Genomic DNA, 20,902 nt, shown 5'->3' on the forward strand with positions numbered 1-20,902 from the left:
GCAACTAGAGGGCACACCGCGGCCATCACAGGACCGTGTAGCTGCCAACGGCGACGCTGCCACGGTGGAAGTCCTGGGCCCTGAGGGGGGCGGGCACCTTCTCCTTGTTCATGCAAAGACCGAGCACAGGGCACCGGCCGCCTGGGAGAGAGCGAGGCGCCCACATGCGCACACGTACCAGCGGGAGGGCCTCGGGCCGCTGAGGAGTACAGGCTGGCTCCACGCGGAGCCCACGGCACCGGGAGTCGTAAGTCCACGCCGAAACTCCCCGGGGACCGCATGGCAGAGCCCATTCAAGGTTCCCGTGTCTTGCCCACCCAACCACCCTGCCGTGTGTCCAAGCAGCCTGTCCTGACACCCTGGAGCCACACAGGAGTGTCCCCGCCCCACTGGCCGGCTTCCGACGTCCCTGAGGTCTGTCCTCCTCAGGAGACCACAGGAGGGACCAGCTGCAAGTGGCTTTTAGCTGTGGGTTTGCACGACGGCCCTGCAGGGAGGGCCACGTGCCACTCGGGTCCAAGAGGCGCAGGTACCAACGATAGCAGCTGGAGTTCAGGGTTCGTCAGTCACCGAACAGGCTGTCTGGGCGGCCCTGGAGGAGGCATGGACACGGAGCCGCAGGAGGCCCGGCCCGGTGGCCGAAGTGCCTGAGCACTCGGGTTCGGAAAAGGCCGACGGCTCCGCTGCCAGGTGAGGGTGTGAGTTAGGGCGGCCATTCTTTACTGAACCCCACAGAGTGTCAGGCGACGGACTGGCCGCCAGGCACACAGAGAGGAGGGGCCAGGCCCCATCCGTCCGTTATGGAGACGTCAGTGGTAGCGGGCTGAGGGTTGGCCGCGGAGAGGTCGGCCGAGTCCTGACACCCCCGTACCTGTGAGTGGATCTTGTTTAGAAATAGGGGCTTTGCAGATGTGATCAGTTGAGGATCGAGGTGAGATCCGCCTGGATTCCCCGAGAGCCCTAAGACCAGTGACTGGCCCTTGGAAGAGAAACAGAAGGTGGCCTGAGAGGCGGAGCCACCGCAGCCGCGAGCCACGGCGCACCGAGACTGCCGCAGGTGCCAGGCATAGAGGGCGCGAGGAAAGACCTCCCCCAGGGCCTCTGGAGGGAGCGGAGCCCTCCAAAGTCTGAAGGCACACGCCTGGGTTGTGGGCCAGGTCCCCAGTAGGGGGCGCGGGAGAGGCAACCACACACTGATGTTCCTCTCCCTTTCTCCCTCCCTTCCTCTTTCTCTGAATACAAATCAATTTAAAATAACAATAATACAATGCTGTGAGAACTAGAAGGGCCCGGAGGACTTCCTGTAGGAGGGAGACTGACGTGTACACGTGGCAAGAAGCAGGCGGGGAGGCTGGGCGGGGAAGAGGCAGAGGAGAACATTGCAGACAGCGGCGAACCCACGTGGATAAAGGTTCTGAGGCATCACGGAGAGGCAGGAGGGGCCGGTCACCCCGGGGTCCTGGGTGCCAGCACCCCCAGGGCAAGGGGCCAGGCGGCAAGAGGCTGGAACGCAGCCTCCGCCAGGCCCGGGACCCCTGTGCGTTCCCCGTATCGCTCACGAAGGCCGAGGGGGACACAAGCAACCGTCCCTCGCCTGTCGCCCCCGGCCCTTCTCCGCCAGGCCTGACCCAAGGCTGACTTGCCCACCGGCGAGAACTCGGCCCAACAGCCCCGTTTCTGTCTAAACCACCGCACGCAGAAGTCCACCGTCGCCAGGGCGCCCGCTCTCCCAAGCTGGGGGTCGGGAGGGCCTGTTCCCAGGGCGGGAGTCGGTGTCAGGTGGGGTGCAGCTCGGGGAAGACACCTGCTGGGCAGCGGGATGCGGTGCCTGGGCTCAGATGTGCCGACCCCCTCAGGCTTGTCTCAGGGGGTTGGCCCCTGCAGCGTCAGGGAACCCGGACCCCCATGTCTGCAGTCAGAAGACAGAATCCACAGGCTCCAACCCGAACAGTGAACCACAAATGACGGGGAGATGGGTCAGTGCTCACTCATCTGAACTCTAGCGCGGGGTCAGCTAGCCAGGTTTTCTCCCTCTGAAAGAATTCCCAGGTCTGGGGCTGGGGTCGGGGTCAGGGCCAGGGGTTAGGGTTAGGGCCAGGGGTTAGGGTTAGGGTCAGGGGTTAGGGTTAGGGTTAGGTGTTAAGGTTAGGAGTTAGGGCTAGGGTCAGGGGTTAGGGTCACAAGTCAGGGGTTAGGGTTAGGGTCCGGGGTTAGGGTTAGGGCTAGGGTCAGGGGTTAGGGTCAGGGTTAGGAGTCAGGCGTTAGGGTCAGCCTAACCCTATGGAGGAGCCAGTGCCATGAGTTACAGGTCACCAGGTTCAAAGGCAGAATTCCCATAATCGCCTTAGAATCGTTTATGGCAAAAAGAAAGGTGCTTTGAGCGCAGGCTCTGGGCCTGCTGAACACGGCTGCTTGCATGTGGGGCTTATGTGGGGTGCTGTGCCTGGGGAGACCCAGGAGGACACCCATCAGGGAGACCGGGGCGTGCATCGCCCTGGAAAGCCCCTTCTCAGAGCAGTTGCGGGCCCCTGCCTTCCCCAGCCCATGGAAGGTGACGCCCAGGAGGAGCCCTATCTCAGTCACTCGCCGTGTAACAGCATCCCAGTGACAGCCGGTCGAGGCAGGAACGGGGACACTGTTAGAAAGAGGGAGCTCCGGGGTGCGGGTGGAGGTGGCTGTCCTAGAAACCTGCCGGCCCTGCCAATCAGCACGGTGCAGCCGACAGAGAGCCCGTCAGCTCCTCTGAGCGGGTGCCTGGGGCCTCCACAGGTGGCCCCGCCGGGCAGGCGGCCTCGGTCACCATGGCCGCGCTGGCCGCTCAGTGGAACAGAGGGCAGCTCCACGGGGGGTGGGGACCGGGCCAGCCCTGTCCTCGGGAAGGCCTGGCAGCTGGGAGCGAGCGGGAGGGGTTCCCCAAGTCATCTGTCATCTGCTGCTTCGGGGAGGGCACCTCCCAGCCCTTGGCCGCACACTCCGCAGCTCCCTGCTGCCTGCTTCCCAGTCGGCCGAGCGCTTGGCGCTGCCCTCTGGCCGTCTGCCCTCTGCCCCAGTTCCCGGGGGAAGCAGAGCCCTCGCCGAGGGCCCTGAGAGCCCATGTCGGGGCAGTCACGCGTCATGGGGCGGGTGGGGAGCTGATGAACGCCCATGATTAATTCACAAGTGGCGCCGCATCCAGCTCCCGGGAGCCCACCTCGCCCTGAGAGCAGGGAAGGGGCGTCATTTCACGTCACGTCGGTGAGGACGCCGGGCCCGGTCCCCAAGGAGCCACACGCCCCAGGTCTCCCGGGAGCCGTTCCTCACACCTGCAGTTACGATGACGCGTGCCCGGTGCTTCTCTCGCCCGGTTTCTTCCCCATCGCTAACACGGCTGATGGTACGAGGGTTTCTTAATGGAAGCCGTAATGTGCAAAGACTTGATGGAAATTAAATTGTCTCATTATTTTGTAATAAATCACCCAAAAGTGTTTCCTGAACACAACTAGGCATGTCACCTGCCAAGAACAGCAGGTGGAGAAGACAGGGACGCAGCTCAAGAGTGTTTGGGACAATGACGCGAGGTCCGGGCGCCTCTCGGGGACCCACGGAAATGCGGTCTCACAGGGAGAGGGCTGCCCTGGAGGCTGGAGGCGGCCCCGCCTCCCCCAAGCAGCTCTGTGACCTGGGCGTCCACCTCCTCACCTGCAACGCATCAGACTTTTACAATAAACATTGTATTCCTTTAAATATAAGGTACATCCTATGTATCGTCCCCCCTTAAAACACACCAGTGGCTTCCCGTCGGCATCGGATAGAAATCCAGGCCCCCGCCCTGGAGAAGGAGGCCCTGGAGCAACCTGCCCGGCCCGGCCCCGCCTGGGCCGCCTCCTCCTCCCGCAGGCCGGTCTCTCTCCACCTTGGTGCCTTTGCTCTGCCTCTGCTCCACCCGGAATGCCGCTCTGGGGTGTCAGGAGCCACACCACCATTGTGCAGGTCCCCAAGGTCACTGCCACTGGGGGGAGGGGGGCCTTCCCTCCTGTCCAGACACCCCTTCTAGGCCCCTGGCTCTCAGCCCCCATCTCCACTTTATTTTCCTCGTCAGTCACTGGGTTTGCACTTGGGACTTGCTTGTTCCTGTCCCGCTGACTCTCCCGGGAACACGTGAGTGCTCCCCCGGGCCGGGCCAGGTCTGCCCACCGCCTGTCGGAAGGAGAAGGCACACTTTTTGAGTCCTGACTCTGGCAAAAGCTGGCGGTGGGACCAGGAGAGGCCCCTCACCGGCGTTGAGCCGGGGCTCCCTGACTGGGAAAGGGAAACCCGGGCGTTCCAGCAGGCGCTCAGTCGGCACGCACTCACCTAGACCACGAAACCCAGGCAGGACTCCGTGTATGGTCTGCGACGAAGATAGTGTGACCCACGGTCCCGGGCTGCCTGGGACGGAGGGGTTCCCAGGATACGGTCTGGGGCAAACACAGCCAATGACCCTCCCTCCCCGCCTCCTGCAACAGGAGCACCATGCCCCCAGCCACATGTAAGCCACCCTTCCACATGGCCTCCCTCCACGGCCGGTGGGTCACATTCACGAACAGTCCTGCAGCTGGGAAGGCTTTGTCCCGGTCACACGGCTCGCCACCTTATAACCCTTGCCCTTTGACCCTGCACTGAATGTTCTTTAAAACAGAAAAAACAAAAGGTCGGGGAGACAAGAGGACTGCAGAAAGACAGGAAGGGCAGTTTGTGACTGCTTTTCTTTAGGAGATAAAAGTGAGGGGCCTCGGAACTGTCCCACAGACCATGCTGAGCAGGCCTGGGGACAGGTCACGGGGCTCGTCTTGAGAGGCCAGTGCCCAAGGCCCCCTGAGGAGGTGGACGTCACCTACAGCTCTCAAATGGGACAGGCTGGTTCTTGGGGATCAGGCAGGGCATGGCTACCACACGTAGCCAAGCTTTGGAGAGGAAGCTGGGCCCCGGCTGGGTGGGCATCAGAGAGCTCGCCCGGAGCCCGCCCCACCCACCCCCCGGCTCGCTGGCCCAGCCGGCCCTGCCTCCACTCCTGTCCACCCCAAGACCCTCGGCTTCCCCCCACGGAACATCTTTCTTCCGATCCAAGTGCTGAGGCTAAAGTAGGAGGCCACCTGCACAGGAGGGGCAATTCTAAAAGTCACTCGGAGTGTGAGCGAGGCACATCTTCACGGGGCCACTCCTCTCCCTCGGGTGGGGATCCGTAACCTCGGGGCTGTCCGGCTCTCTCTGTGAAGGCCCGGAGTGTGAATATGTCCGGCTCTGTGCCCACGGTCCCGGCCGCAACCACTCCCCCTGCTGGTCGTGGCCCAGAGGCAGCCTGGACCCCGTGGAAATGAGTGGGCGTGGCTGCATTCCAATAAAACTTTACTGATAAAAGCAGGCCGTGGTCTGGGCGGGGCAGGTGGCCACAGTTTCTAAAAATATGTTTTAAATGGCCCAAGGACGCTTGAACAGATACAAATAATACATCTACGTGAGTGCCTCAAAATAAACCACATTGTAGGTACGTACAATAAAAGCTAAGAAAAGTCTTAATCCTCCCACACAAGTCAGACGTTACTTGTTAATGCCACATGGGAGCTGCAGAAAAGCCCCGAGGAAAGCACGTTTGAGAAATGGGGTCGTCTGTGAGTGCCCTAGAAAGATTCCGAAGGGTCCTGTGGAGAGCCCTTTCAGAAAGACGAAGAAATGTGCCCCCCATCCCAGTTCCAGTGCCTGGGTTTCCAGGCTGGGTGGGCCCCCGGCGGGGGTGGAGCTGAATTCGGGCTTAGTTAGGGATGGGAGTGAGAGGTACTCTGTGCCGCCCAGTCTTGGAGCGCTTGTGGGGTGCAGGCGCAGGTCTAGCGCTTCACGGCTATCCTGACGGACCCCTCGGGGTGACTGCAGGAGGCAGGCACTGTCCTCCCCCCCACTTCAGGGGCCAGGAACCGAGGCACAGAGGGGGTTGAGCGATTTGCACAAGAGCACACAGCGGGAGACACAGCCAGGCTGCCTGGGGCTGGAAGCTGCGTCCCAGGACCTGCTGGTGGCTGGCCAGGTGGGGAGGGGTCCCTAAGTGCTCCTGGACTCCCCACCCTGGACAACAACCCAGAGAGAGAAAGGAGCAGTGGAAGAGTGTGTAGGCTGTAGTGGCCCATTCTGGGGAATGGATCGCTGACTTCCTGTCCCCCTCAGAGAGCACCCCAGATGCCCGAGAAGATCCTGCTCGGCGTCACACAACCAGCACCAGAGAGGAAGGACCGCATGCTGTGGGCTGGTTAATGCCAGGAAGGAGGACTGCGGTAGGACGAACAGAGCCACAAGCAAAGAGAGGCGACACCTGAGAGCGGGCACAGGAGCATCTGTGCGCATGTGCACCCTGGAAAGAGCCTGTTTAGCCAGGCGTGCACCCGAATTTGCTCTCAGTCTCATTCACGGGCCCAACAAGAAGTCCTCTTCCTGGGCATGGCAGATGCGTGCTGTTCTTGAGCCCATACTTTTGCCTTCACCTTGAACGTGTGCTCTAGGCTTGCTACCCCTGTATGCTGAACTCCTGTGCATCCTTCAAAGCCCATTTCAACAGCCACCACTTCCGGGAGGCCCTTGATTCTGTCTCTCACGTGACTGCGTGCTTGGATTCATGACACTGAGCCTTCCTCGTCCCTCTCGAGTACCCAACTCCCAGTCCTCCCCACCCCCGCTGGTTTCCCACTGCAGAGACGGGAAACGGGTTTTCCCTTTCCCGGCCTGCGGGGCAGTGCGTGGGTGGTCCTAGGACATGGTTTTGCCAAACGAGACATGAGGGCAAGTCTCCTGGGTTCCCTGGGGGAGATGTTATGGGAGGAGAGGGAGACTTTGAGGGCTGCTTCCTAGTGCTCTTTCTTCCCCAGTATTCTGGCAGAAGGTCTGCACTGCAGATGTGATGTTGGAGCAGTCGCCGCCATCTCATGACCGAGAGGCCTGCAGAGAGGTCACTGACCTCCCGGAACAAATCCTGGAGGTGCTCGCCCCTCTGGGCTCGCCGTAGCGGGGATGGTGGGCTGGTTACTAATCAGAAGGCACTGGAATACGACCAGAGCTGAGGATGCTGGGCTTTCTGATGAACTAAGCAGCCGCCGAGCTACATCTGGGCCGGGAAAGAACCATTCAGACCCTTATTCTTCCGCCGACTTCTCCTCCGCTCGGAGGACCTGGTGACACAGCCCTGTGGGCTGGCCCAGGCTTCACTTTTCCAAGGAAGGTTTGATTACGGCCTCTGGTCTCAAGTCGACTCAGTTCAGAAAGTTGAGAGCTAAATAAAAGCCTTGGTCTCAGCCTAATTTCCTGCTCACCACAACACGGACTCCCTGACCACCCGGCTAATCCAGCGTACAGTGGCCATAGCTAGCACATTATGTGGTTGGGGACAAAGGACACACCACAGCCAGGAAGTGTCCAAAAAGCCAACTGAAGGAAAGAATGATAGTTTTTAGACATAGATGGTGTGAACCTCAAGAAGGAAAATATCTGCCAAGAAGGGCTCCTCATGGTTAGCCAAGGCCAAGTTCATAGTCAGAGTCTAATGGCAGATGCTGGCAGAGACCTGTCACACTCTGCACTTCAGGGGGAAGCCACAGACCAAGCTGCCAGCCTCCAGCACTGCGTTCCTGCCCTCTGAGTCAACCCTTATAGGGAAGTTCCTGGTATCCTCTTTTGACCAATGGGCTGAGGCCTGTCCCAGGGCTCTGCAGCTATATCCTCATTTGCATGCACACTGACCAATCAGAGTTGCTCCATGACAACCAACCAGAATGCATCATTCTGACCAATCTTGACTGTGCTATTTAGACCAATCAGAACTCTGTGATTTGGATTCCTCATCTGCATAAAAGTGGACCAATCAGGAACTGGAGCAAGGGCTTTCTTTACAAAAGGCAGCCTGCCCCTCTGACTCTGGGGAGTGTCCTCTTAGTGTCTTCCAGAGGCTGCACTCCCCGGTTTGCCCGGTGGGTACTGGCGTGGTATTTGTCTTTGCTGGCAACTTTTGTTGACAGTGGGGCGGACCAGCCCCTTGGTTGTACAGAGGGGCAGCTGGGGGCCTGGGTCTGGACCTGGCACCTCTGGTCTTCCGAGGCATCCTGCCGCCTCCATGAGCAAGCTCAGCAGGAGGAGGGCTTCCATTCCAGCGAGCAGCGAGCCTTCTCCTCTGGCAATCAGCACGGCGCCGAGCCTTCCCTCTCCTCCGGGTGGCCCAGGACACTGGGGCTGGGGTTCCGACTCAACGGCCACACAAGACAGGGGAAGTTCGCCTTGCTTCTAGCCCCGAACGCCCTCCAACCTTCAGGGCTTGCACAGGCAGGGCCCCAGGGGCCAGGTTCCTTCTGAGCTGGGGAGATGCGTACCCCCTGGCTCGCAGCTCCTGGAGGGGAGGCGCCCTGGCCGGCCCCCTAAGCCGGCTGTTGCTTGTTTCTCCCTGAGGAACTTGATGTCTTTCGATGGAGACACCTGTCCTCTGCCGTGTGTCCCTTCTCTGTGCAGGGGGTCCCACCCGGTTTTCGTTTCCACGCCTCCCCTTGAGCTCTCATGTCATTCCCACGGAAGTTAGCCCAGTCGCCAGGCTGTACACGGTCTCCACTTCCCATGTCCTTCAGGGTTTCCCCAATTCTCTGCTTATTTTCATTCTTCTTTACTAATGCCGGAGCCCCGCGACAGGGCCGGCCGGCCCAGGCCCTCCGCCTTGCCTGTCCCTGCACCCCCAGGGCTCCAGTGACACTTTGCCTGTTCCTGGTCTCCCCCAAACAGACGGTTTTATAGCTGCGGCCTGCGTGGCTCCAGGCGCCTGCCACTTGTCTACAACTGTATGCATTTTCCTTCCTGCCTTCGGAGAGAAACCTTATCTTCAGAAAGATAATCAGCTTCGCTTCAGTCTCCAGTCCTCACCCCCCCGGCCCCTGAACTCCGACACACCCTCTCATTAATCAGACAGTCTTAGGGTGTCTGCATTTATCAACACGGATCGCAGCTGAAACAGAGCCCCCAGAACTGCCCCCTCTGTCTTTCCTCCTTTATCGCTCTCCTTCCCTCTTCCCTCCCACGTCACCATCACTGTCACCATCACCGTCGCCGAGAAGAGCAGGATGACAGGCACCAATGGAGGGCACGGATTCCTGAATGTGAATGCTGATAAGACAAACGGCCCCACTGGCAACAAGTGCCCACGTTCACAACACACCAGGTGTGGAGGGAGGCCCCCACGCCCCTCCTGTCTCTCACCCCACACCCTGGGCGGAGGCACTGGTTCTTCCCTGACTCCACAGATAGGAGGTGGCGGTGCAGGCAGACTCGGAGACTTGGTCAGGTCAGCGACTCGGACAGGTCGTTGTCTGCGTGAACCACTGAGGCCTCTGTGGGGAGGCCTCAGGGTCCGACACACAGAGAGTCGCCCCCTTGCAGCGGGACGGGCCTGTAGGACATTGCCGACCACGGACCATTCCCATGGGTCTTCAGAGGCCCTGGGATGAGCTGGGCCCCGGTGTGGCGTGGCCAGCTCCTGACACGGGCCAGAGTGAGAGGCCTGGTGAGGGGCCCTGTCACAGTGCTGGTCAAGGACGCCCTTGCTCCAGGTGTCACCTGAGTCCAGCCCTGCCCTGGGCGCTGCACCCCTGGCCAGAGCCTCGGTTCTTGGGCGCAGGGTGGGTTCTGGGCTGTGGGCCTCCTCAGTGGAAAATGCCACCCCTCCCCACGGCTGGGGCCCGTGGTGGGTTTTCCCAGCGGGCACCCAGCCCGCAGCTCCGATCCCACGGCCTCCGGAAACGAGCAGGGCTGGTCAGGGGCTGCGGTGTGGGTGTGGAGGCGGGCGGGGGGTACAGCTGGCACGGCCAGGAGGAGGAAGAAGAGCCTGGGCTTCGTGCGGCCTCAGCTTCCCCATCTGTCCAGTGGCCTCTCTCTGTCTCTGGGCACGACAGACGGTGGGCGGACCCTCACCAAACTGCCCACACTGCCTATTCTCACAGGTCTGGGTCCCGGCACCAAGGGTCAGCGCCTCAGGTTCCTGTCTCTGCCGTGACGGCCAACGTGCCGTGGTGGAGCCTCCCCGGGCTGGAGTCAAGGTGTCCCACAGCTGGCTGCTGGGGGACACTCCAAGGGCCGAGGCGTCCGGCCTTTCCCAGTTTCCAGAGGTACCACCTCCTTCGCCCGTGGCCCCTTGCGCCTCAGCTTGGCTGTCACGCCTCCCGCCCTCTGTTCCGACCCCCTGGTCCCTGTCATGTGGACACCTGTGATCACATCGGGCCCACGTGGTAGTCCGGGGTCATCTTCCAATGTCACGGCCAGCTGATGCCCTTAATCCTGGTGGCCGTGGGACCTATTCACAGGTCCTGGGGATTATCAGGGCGTGGGCATCTCTGGGGGGCATTCCTGGGCCCCCACCCCATCCTAGCTGTCCCTTCCCTCCCCTGGGGAGGTGGCGAGACAGCCCGGGCCCGGGAGACGCGGAGGGAGGCGGAGGAGCCCGTGGGCCCGGGGGCCCGGGTGTGAGCAGACAGGCACTGCAGCGGAAACACCCATTCTCCCCTCCACGCGACACTGCCCCCGGCTGGGAGGGACAGAACCACATCAGCGATGGCACGTCGGGGAACTCAGTCTCCCACAGAAATGTCACAGCCGCCACGTGCAGGTGACCTTGCTCCCAGGTATCCCGACTGGAGCGAGAGCGGACATTAGCTGCCCAGGGCATTTTGGTTTCTCTCCCCAGGAGCCACCTGCACCCATGGGCCCCTGGGAGGGTGCAGGCCCTTGAAGCGGCCCTGCCCCCACCCCAACCCGGTGCTCTGCCTCCTCACCTGGGGGTCCCTCCCTCTCCCCGGGGCTGAGCGTGGGCAGTGCCAGAGGACCAGTCCTCCACAGACCTCAGCAGAGGGGGACTCAGGAGGGAGCTCCTTGTAAGGCCCAACCCACTCCCAATGCGTGGTGCTGACAAATTTCATCCGGGGCCAGCAGTCACCTCCCCTTGCAAGGTTAAAGACTCCAAGGGAGCCCTGGCTGGGGCAGCTCGATGGATTGAGCACCGGACTGCGAAGCAAAGGACCACCAGTTCGATTCCCAGTCAGGCACATGCCTGGGATGAGGACCAGGTCCCCAGTAGGAGGCGCTCAAGAGGAAACCACACATTAAAGTTTCTCTCCCTTTCTTTCTCTCTCCTTTCCCTGCTCTCTAAAAATAAATAAATACATCTTAAAGGAAAAAAAAGAGTCCAAGGGATTCCCAGCCAGGAAACTGATTAAAGATGAAACTTGGCCCCCGGGGAATTATCTCCACCTGTCCCTCCATGTTCGGCCCCGCCCTGCCGTGAAATTGGATCTGCAGGCGGCACTGCCTCGGTGGCCCTGCCATGTCTCAGGCTCCCACTCGGCCCCCGTCCTGCCTCCGTGGGGGACATGCTCCTCGGCCCCGTCGGGGAGCAGGGAAGGGTGGGTCAGGGCATGTTAGGTTTCCGGTCATTCAGTTTCCTGCCTGTTCATTCCTTCCAGTTTCAGCAGCGGTCCAAGCCCTGTCCCCAACAGGGTGACCCAGGGTGGGGGCAGGAGGCAGGGGGACGCTACCCCACGGAGAAGAGCCGTCCTCTCTTGGTCCGTCAGCCCAGGCTTTTGGATAGAAACCCTCCTCGCTGCCTGGAACCCGTGGCTGTGGGATGAGGGTGCTAAGGGCTGAGCACCACCGGGGTTTATAAAGACAGGACCTGGGGGGGCTTCGGCAGCAACGTGTGAGGAGCACGTCCAGGGTATAACAGGCCTCCGCCCGCTGCAAGGGGGACAGACCTCAATAGGCTTGGGGACAGCGAGCTACCTCCTTACCTGCGGCAGGAGAGCGGTAAGACTGCATCTGACTCAGCGACCGGGAGCTGGTCTGAGGGGAAGACACCCCCGGGGGCACTGCCGGGTGTGTGCCGTGCTGGTGACATTCTCGTCGCCACAACCAAAGACACCGAGCTGCCCACCAGGAGGAGGAGGCTGGCTGTAACCCTGGGCCCGCACCCTAAATGGGTGTGGGAAGGAGGGGGTCCTCCCTGGGTCCTTCTGGGGCCAAGACAGGTACCTGGCACTTCTTCCTGTCCCAGAGGGAGTGGCAGCCGTAGCCCATCCACCTGTCATCCACCCATCATCTGTCCACCCCTCCATCATCCATCCCCCACCCACCTATCCATCCATCATCCATCCATCCATCCATCCATCCATCATCTATCCGTCATCCATCCACCCATCCGTCCTACCATCCACCATCCATCTATCCATCCACCCATCATCCATCCACCCATCCATCCTCTTATCTATCCATCAACATACCCACCCATCCATCCATCTATCCACCTGTCTGTCTATCCACTGCCATCCACCCACCCGCCCATCCTCACCGGACCATTTCCCATCGCCCCGCCCCATTCTCTGAGGACGCAGTACTCGCCAGGCCCTCTGCTGGATGGGGGAGAAGATTCATGTCAGCTCCACCCACCGGGTCACACAGACCCAGGAGGTGCCGTGGGGGGGACGGCAAAGGCAGAGCACCCTCCCAGCTGCTCCCTGGCCCAGGTGACACCGGGTCAGAGGGTCCCCTCGCTCCTCCCTTGGGAGTCAAGTCAGACACCAGAGACCCTCCTGCTTCTGAGGGGGAGGGCCAGGCCTCTGTCCGGGGGCACGGCAGCAGCACAAGCATCTTAGAGCGCCCATGGGATGCCAGACACAGCCTCGGGGACACTTTCAGAACGGGCCTTGTCATCCTCCCCTTGGCCTGGTGCCCCCACCAGCGGCCTGGGCCAAACCCTGAATTTTAGGGCCTGTCATTCCCAAAGCACGTCCCCACCCAGGGGACCACTGGCCAGTGGTCACAGCGGCTTCAGGCAGAACGCACAGAATCCATAACCAGGAGGGGACGTGGGAGTGACGTGGTGTTGTGTGGATGAGGAAACTGAGGCCCAGGCAGGCAGGCGGCAGGGCCAGGACTGGGACTCCGGCTCGGGGACTGCAGGCCTGGGCCTCGTCAGCCTGGACACCGTCCCCTGTGCTTCAGTTAATACACCAAGTCACGTATTTAAGGGTTGGCCTGTGTTGAGCCCCGAGTCCACGGAGGAAGGCGGGCGGAGGTGGTCATTGGCCCGGCTGAGGGCCTCTCCCGGCTCTGCATTCAGTGACTGCCTGCTGGCTGCTTGACATTGACCGTGGAAGGAAAGGTCGGCCACACTGTGGACCCCGGCCAAGGCCACCAGCCAGGGCGGAGATGAGGCAGAGGGGACAGAGGCCAGTCAGTGTGCGGGGAGTGCAGAGCCAGAGGCTGCTCTGGCGGCTGTGACCACAGAGCACATGGGGGCGGACCTGCGACACCTTTCTCTGTAGCCCGAGGGGCTCGGCGTCCTGGGCGAGGGGGCCCTGGCTCTGGCCCGCACCTGAGTTCGGGCCCAGCCTGGAGGGATGCCCGGATCCCAGCCTCCCCACCCTCCTCCCCGCGTTCTCGGCGTCCGCACCCGCACACCCACTCGCCACCTGGGAATGTATAAATGTGGCCTGAGGGGCAGTGAGCCAGGAGCCTCCGTGCTGTGAGGGACGGAGCTCCCAGCCCCCACGCCAGGGCCAGTGGGCCCAGAAGAAAGGGTCTGGGGCGTCCTGCCTGGCTGCCCCCCGCCCCAGGGGCTGTCTCCAGGGCCAGTGTCCTGGGCCTCTGAGAGCTTCAACCGCTCTGCGCCTCCTTCTCTGGGTGCCTCCCAGGCCATACCCAGCAGCTCCGGTAAAGGCCCCTCCCCCAACTGGGAAGGTGCCCCACCCCCACGCAGAGCAGCATCTCAGGCGTCCAGGGGCGTCTCGAGGAGAGTCCTGCTGTTTTAGAGGCTCTGGGCCGGCCCTTAGCCAGAAGAACCACCCCCCTCCCCATGGTCTGGGGACACCCAGAAGGTGCCAGCCCCAGAAGCAAGCCCCTCCCATGAGGAGCGTGCTGCTGGACAGATGGACAGACGGATGGATGGACTGATGGACGGATGGCACCAGCTGTGGCGAAGCCAGAGCTCACTTACTGTCGAATCAGCAGATACGAGAGAATGAGGAGCCCTGGCCTCCGGCGGGGCTCGGAACCAGTGTCCCCACCTGGGGCGTACACTCCGGCCTGTGTCCCAGCAGAGCAGGGGAAAAGAGACAGCTCACTTCTCGGGCACTCCGGGAAGGGACCTTCGGGGTGAGAGCGGGACCCTGGCGGGAACCCCAAACGGGAGCAGCGAGCCTGAGGACGGACCCAGCGAGAGTGCACGGGGTCCCGGGGACACGTGAGGAGGAGCAGGGGGTACTGCAGTCAGTGCCTTGCTAGCTAGAGAACTCAGACTACACCTCCCCCAAGGGGCGGAAAACGAAGGCCACGGGAAACCGCAGGAAAAACAAAACTCAGTGAGAAAACTGCAGCCCTGACACGGAGCCCACACAAAGTGCGAGTTCGCACTGACGGAGGGGGAGGAACCGTCCCTGTGACGTGAGAAGCCCTGTCTTTGCACGGGGACCACCGCCGGGCCCCAGGGTCGGCGCTGGTGTCGACACTGATGGTGTCCCAGTAGTGCCACGCTTCCCGCTGGTCTTTCACATCTCAATCCCCCTCGGCGACAGAACCTAGAAGCCTCAGATACGGAAACAGACTTAACGAAGGGTCAAGGGCTACCGTCTAAAACGAGGCGTTTGAGGCGTTATCTAGCAGATCAGCGACAACCATTCAGAGCTCGGACGGGACCGAGTGGCGCCGGGAGCAGGCAGGCCCCTCTCCAGCAGCAGGAAGTCAACAGTGCCCCCCACTGCCCACGAGGAAATGGGTGGTGAGCGCAGAGTTCAGGAGGGTGGAGCGGGAAGAGGGAGAAGCCGGCCCTCTGCCAAGTGGGGTTGGGGGGGGGAAGGGGCCGGGCAGGTGGAGAGATGGGGTTCCTTCCCATTCCTCGCCCTGAATGTGGTTTGTATAAATTAATTACTTATCTTTCTACAAGCATGTGGTCCTTGGATCAGAAGGTGATGTGGGGATGGATGAGGAGTGGGTCCCCAGGGCAGTCAGACGTTGGGGGTGCGGATAATACACACGAGACCCAGGAAGCCGAAGGAGGGCGGGGAAGAGTCCTCAGCTCCCCATCGGGGACCAGTGAGGGGGGAGGAGGGCAGGTGGCGGGGACACCAGGTCTCCCACGAGGGCACCGGGTGGGCCATCCATCTGATGGAGGCTGTGGAGAACAGCCACGGGGAGAACCGCATGAGGCTGACTGGGGCACACCCCTTGGGGTGCAGCCCCCCAGATGGAGACCTGGCTCCCAGGGCCACAGTGGGGGAGCCGGTGGGGAAGGCTGGGACGGCAGACGCCTTACCCTGCCTCTGCCCAGAGACCCACCTCGCTCTGTCTTGGCTTCAAAAACATCACAGAAGCAATCCAGACTCGTAAAAATTAAAAACACAGGTATGTGTAAAACGAAGAGTGAAATTATGACACCCCCAGAGCACGTGCCCAAGGCCTTTGTCGTTAACCCCTGGACCCTGCTGTCCATGCTGAGAGAGGAAGAAAGGGCGTGTGTCCTTCTGAACCCGCCGGGCGAACAGACTCAGAGAGGGCGCCCCCGTTTCCAAGTCGAAGGAATAAGAAAAACAGACCGGGGAGAATGGGGGGAGATCAGGTTTCTTGCCATTCAGTGCTTGCTACCTACGCCACGGCAGGCTCCTGGAACAGAAAGCCAGGGCTTCCAAGGAAAGCCAGCCGCCCACACACGCGCGCACAATCCGGCGCCCTCGGATTCGCGGAGCACGTGCCCCAAGGGGCTGCAGGCGCTCCGCCCACGTTTTCTCATTCATTCCCCCACGGACGCCGCTGGGGAGAGGCTGGGAGTGGGAGGCACGACCTCCAAACGGAACTGGAGGGCAGGGACCGAGGCACCCGTAGGGCCCGCGGGTACCCAGCGATCCAGCTGGGAAGTTAGGTCAAACCCGTACAATGCTGTACTGTCCAGGGTTTAAAAGGCTTTGGGGGACACGCAGGTGGGTGTGAGCGGTCGGGGTCCGGCTCTGGAAAGACCAACAGCCCCCCGAGTCTCTCAAGGGGAGGAGGCTTCCTCATGGGTTCCCTGCTGGCCACACACCCTGAAGTGCAAAACCACGTGTGAATATCTCTGCTCACCAGTTTAAAATGTACAAAAAATGAACCACGTGCTACAAAGCCACGAAAACCGGCAGCAACGCGCAGGGAATATGCAGCTGGCGCCCGGGCATCCCGGCATCCCTTCAGTTCAGTGTCTAAGAGAACTCCGCCCCCAACCTCCCGCCCCGAGGGGGGGGTGACGAGGCCTCGCTGCCTCCCCAGACCCTTCCCCCTGTGAGTACACAAACTCGGTCCTGCACGCAGAGGAGAGGCTGCCCGGGGGTCTTGGATGGTAGGAGGGACCCCCAGAGAAACTCCTACCAACAGGGGTTGGTGTGGCCCCCACTCGCTTCTGGGTGCCCCCCGCTGAGGACGCTCCTTGCCAGCTCTCCCTGGCCCTGGTGTCCAGGGCTCTGGCAGGTCCTGCCTGTCCTATCTTCTCCCGGCCCCCGGAGTCCACCCACCTGTCCACGCCCACCTCTCCTCCGGCCCGCACCGCCATCGCCCCCCACCCCAGCCAGGATGCAGTGATGGCCTCAAAACGGTGTCCGTTCGTCCGTCCGTCGGTTTTCCCCCAGTAAGGTGTGTCTGATGACGTCACTCTTCTGCTCCAAGCCATCCAGCACCCGCACGTCGAGTGTCAGAAGACACGCGAACCCCTTGCACGAAGCACAAGGTCTTCCCTTCAACTGTCCTCTGGCTCCCACGCCCCCACCGCACCGGCCCCCCGCTCACCTCCGTGCCTCTGCTCCCGCACACGAGCCACGTCTGCAGAGACCCGCCCCGGCTCCCGGTGCAGCGCGAGGGCAGCACCTCAGCCCCTCGGAGTCGCTGTGTAGCACGGACCGCGGGGCGGCCTCTGGGTCCTTTACTTGTCAACCTCATCGTTATCGTCACTACTTGGACTTTAATCCACAGGAGCTCGGAGCCTGTGCCCATCTGGTTTACCTCCCCACCCTCAGCGCCCCGGGAGTCCGGCCGTGACGAGTTTTGGTTAAACAGGTGGACAGATAGATGAGTGGCTCACCTCCTGCTGCAGCAGAAGCAAGTCACCTGACTCAGGAAGGCTCTCCCGAGAGCTGGGGTCAGCCCTGGCTCCCTGGGAGCCACTGGCCTCTCACGCCCTCTCTGGGCTGTGCTGGTGGCCAGGCCACACACCGCAGTCTGTCCAGGTCAACAAGTGGACGATCTGGGCAAGACCTGCCAAGTCCACGGAGCCCCGGGACGGGCCCCAGGCCCTCTGCTGGCCACGGGGCACGGTTCTCACACACCTCATTCATGAGAGACGGGGTCAGGACCGGTCAGCACCCAAACCAGGCGCACCCGCGAGTCCGCTCCCAGGCACACACCCCAAAGTGAGCAGGTGTTCAGACACGTACTTGTACACGGACAGCTGTAGCGGCGGCACGCAGAGCAGCCCACGTGCCCGCTGAGGGCGATAAACAGAACTCGCCCGCCCACACAACGGACGGTCACTCCACCTTGACCAGGGCGGCCATTCTGACCCCCGCTACATGTGGACGGGCCTCGAGGACATGATGCCCAGTGAACCAGTGGACACGGAAGGACAGACCCTGCGTGACTCCACCTATCACAGGTCCCTGCCGGAGTCGGAGCCGTGGGGACGGAAAGTAGGTCTGTGGGCGCCTGGGGCCGGGGCAGGGCGGGGACTGAGTGTGTCCTGGGGGCAGGTGCCCGTTTGGGAAGACGGTGGTGGCCTATGTAGCGCCACCGAGCTGGGCACTTACAACAAATGGCACGTTTCACGCCATATACGTTCTGCCACAAAAAAGCATTACAGACAGAAAGGAGTGAAGCCCTCACACAGGCCAAGCACGGGTGAGTCCTGAGAATGTTACTCTAAGCAGGACTGTGTCAATGTGGACAGTCCGGAGGGCTGACGGGGGTCCTCCAGGGGTGGGGGAGGGTGGGAAGGGACCGCTCACGGGTACGGGGTTCTGTTGGGGGTGGCGAAACCAGGGACCAGGCAGAGGTGACGGGAGGGAGTCAATGCCACTGACCAGGCACTTGAAGACGGGAATTCCAGGTTCCCTGAACTCCGACTCAGTAAAACAAACCAAACCGGACCCGATCCCGAGGCAGCACCCAGGGGAGGGCGTCCAGACCCTGCTCCAGCCTCAGCCTGCTCTGGGGAAGACGAGTGGTGGGATTCTCAGACGGACCCCCCCCCCCAGGGCCGTCCAGCAGGGCTGGGGGCAGAGCCCCCCCCGTCCCTCCAGTCTCACAGCCTGCCTGTCCCTCCCTTCCCTGCACAGGTCGACGCTCACTGAGAACCTGCAGTCTGCTGGTCTTGTCCACGCCCACCTGGCCCCCGAGGTGGGCACACTGGTATTTGTGACTGAAGCAAGGGAACAGAGAAACTGTGTGCTTGGGGACAATAAGAGCCTGAGAAGCTGAAGTGGCCACGGGAACGCTGGCCGGGAACACTGCTTGCTTCCCAGCTGCTCCCGGGGCCACTGCTCTGGAACAGGGCAGCGCCCTCACTGGAGGTGCCAGTTGTCTGCAGGAACCAGCCAGTCTCCCCTGTGAGGGGCGCAGGGACGCAAACCCTCCCAGTGCTCAAAGGCTCCGCCTGCTGGGGTCACACCGGTCAAGGGGATGAGTCACCCTCCTTCACACAAAACCGTCCCTTCAGCGGCAGGGATGGTCGTGGAAAATGCAGACGAGGTGGAAACCCAGAGCTGCGGTGCCTAAATATTCCCGGGGGACACGCTGCCTGCCTGGTGCTGGGTGCCCGTGGCCAAGGGCCGCCCTCTGTGACATCCGTACTTCTCCCCGCAAACACGGCCAGGCCTTCTCCCCCTGGAAACACAGTCCTTAGGCTGACCCACGGGGGTGCTCCGACCTGACTCCAAAGCAGGCCCATGGACTCCACTCCTCCGGCAGCTTCTCTAGGGAACACGGTGGCTTCCATTGTCCCAGCCCTCAGTAAGGGGGATTTGGTGGACACACAGGGGGAAACCAGCAAGGGGCCCAGTGTGCCATGCAGGATGGTCCAGGGCCTCGGCGGCACGCACACACCTTGAACCGGAGGGGGCCTGGCAGAGAAGGAGGTGTGCCTTACCTGGAGGCATCGAAGCTGTCGTACGAGCCCACTGTGTAGTGCCGGAAGAGCTTCTTGCTGCGGTCGGCCCGAGTTTCTGCACAGAGAGGGGAGAGAGACATCACTTAGAACTGCCACGGTCCCTGCACGCCGGCCCCCACGAGGCTGGCCGGGCCCCTTGCCTATCGGACCTACGCTGTGGGAGACCCACTCTCCTGTGGACAGATCTGGGAGGGAGGTGAGACCTCATTCTGGGGTCCAACTTTGCAAAATTCGGGGAACGCCTATGCACCCCCGGGCTGAGGACTCAGGAGCCCTGTTCCCAAATGGAGGCAGAGCCCTGGGGTCGGCAGCTCCGGGGGACGCGGGAGGAGTGGTTCTGCAAAGAAGATGACCATTGGAGTTCAAGCTGGACGGCGCAGCAGCCCACAGGGCCGCCAGAGGCGTTCTCAGCTGATGCTGCTGAGCCCGGCGGCAAATCTGAGAGCCTGCGGATGATGGCCTTTGGGAAGAAAAATGTTCATTGTTATTCTCCTGATCACGGTTGCTTTCTCCTAAAAAAAAAAAAACACCAAACAACCATGATTAACGTTGCTAATTAAGTTCTCTGCTTGCTTCCCTTATTCAGCAGATTTAGACGAACATTTCACGGGAAATGATACGAATGATGTAATTAGATCTAACAGATAGCTGAGGGCTGCAGGGAACAAACCCCACGACCACACACGGCGGCTCAGGATTTACTGTTCGGATACTTCACTCCCTGAACAGCACCTCCCAGACAATACCCTCCCGGACCCTGGAAAAAGTACAAACAAAATGACTGGCCGCAGGAAAATGGCTGGAAGTCTCACTGAGACTCCTGCACCCTCTCTGTTGTTCAAATCCTTGGTCCCGCCTTCCATGGGGAACTACCCTTTGGATGCTTTTATGCCCAGAAGCAGCTAGTTCAGCAAAAACCACATGTTCCCTTTCTAAGCAGAGTGGAGTTGCCTTGGAGGGTTGGAACAGAGGTTCCACCTAGGACTACATTTCCCAGCACCCCTTGCACCCCAAGCATGGCCATCTGACTGTTTCCCACCAATGGAGTGTGAGCACATTTCATGGGAGGGGGCAGGGGTCCCTTCCAAACTTGGCTTTGATGGAAGCCACTGTGCCCACCCCACCCTGCGTTTCTGCTTCTCCCTGTGCAATGCTTGGGGGCTCTAGGCCCCAGAGGGTGGAGCCGCTGAAATGAGCGAGAGATAAACTTCCGACACTAACACTGCCCCACAGACATGAGGGCCGGGGCCTCTGAGACCCGGTTCCCCCCTGCCGCTCCACCCTCTTCCTGTCCCTCCCCGGGGCAGTGCCGTGGCAGGCACCACAGTCATCGCCCACACTGAGTGCTCGCAGTGCATGTGCCGGGCCCTGGTCTAAGTGCCTCCCCGAGTGCACCGGCTGGGCCCTCAGGCCTCCGTGGAGGGTGCAGGTGCTGGTCTACGGGCCGGCTGTGTCCAGCCTGGGGCCGCCCCGCCAGCCCCTGCTTGGCTCCTTGAGTGTCCACCCTGAGGCCTTGGCGTCTCTGCAGGTTGTCGCAGCCTCATCCTCACTGACACCTACCGAGTCCTTCCTGGGGGCCCTCACATGTGACTGTCTGGGCTCCCCCCGCTCCACAACAGAGACGGGACGACTGAGTTTGTGGGTGGTGACCGTGAGGACCACCCAGGCTGCGTCACACCTGCTCAAGGGCAGGGCCAGGAGGAGCAT

At 61.6% G+C, this 20,902-nt stretch overlaps 1 protein-coding gene across 3 annotated transcripts in view; it reads right to left on the bottom strand.

Annotated features, from left to right (window-relative positions):
• The window catches only part of SHANK2 (SH3 and multiple ankyrin repeat domains 2), a 288,299-nt gene that overhangs the window by 113,803 nt on the left and 153,594 nt on the right, over window positions 1-20,902 (bottom strand). For all 3 annotated transcript variants that reach the window (XM_053662881.1, XM_053662880.1, XM_053662879.1), the window contains exon 14: window positions 19,175-19,250. In XM_053662881.1, the coding sequence (XP_053518856.1) occupies window positions 19,175-19,250 (76 nt within the window). The remainder of the gene's footprint in view (window positions 1-19,174; window positions 19,251-20,902) is intronic.

This window comes from Artibeus jamaicensis, unplaced genomic scaffold, assembly GCF_021234435.1.
Source record: "Artibeus jamaicensis isolate MK-2021 breed Jamaican fruit bat unplaced genomic scaffold, CSHL_Jam_final contig_3109, whole genome shotgun sequence".
NCBI classification, from domain to species: Eukaryota; Metazoa; Chordata; class Mammalia; order Chiroptera; family Phyllostomidae; genus Artibeus; species Artibeus jamaicensis.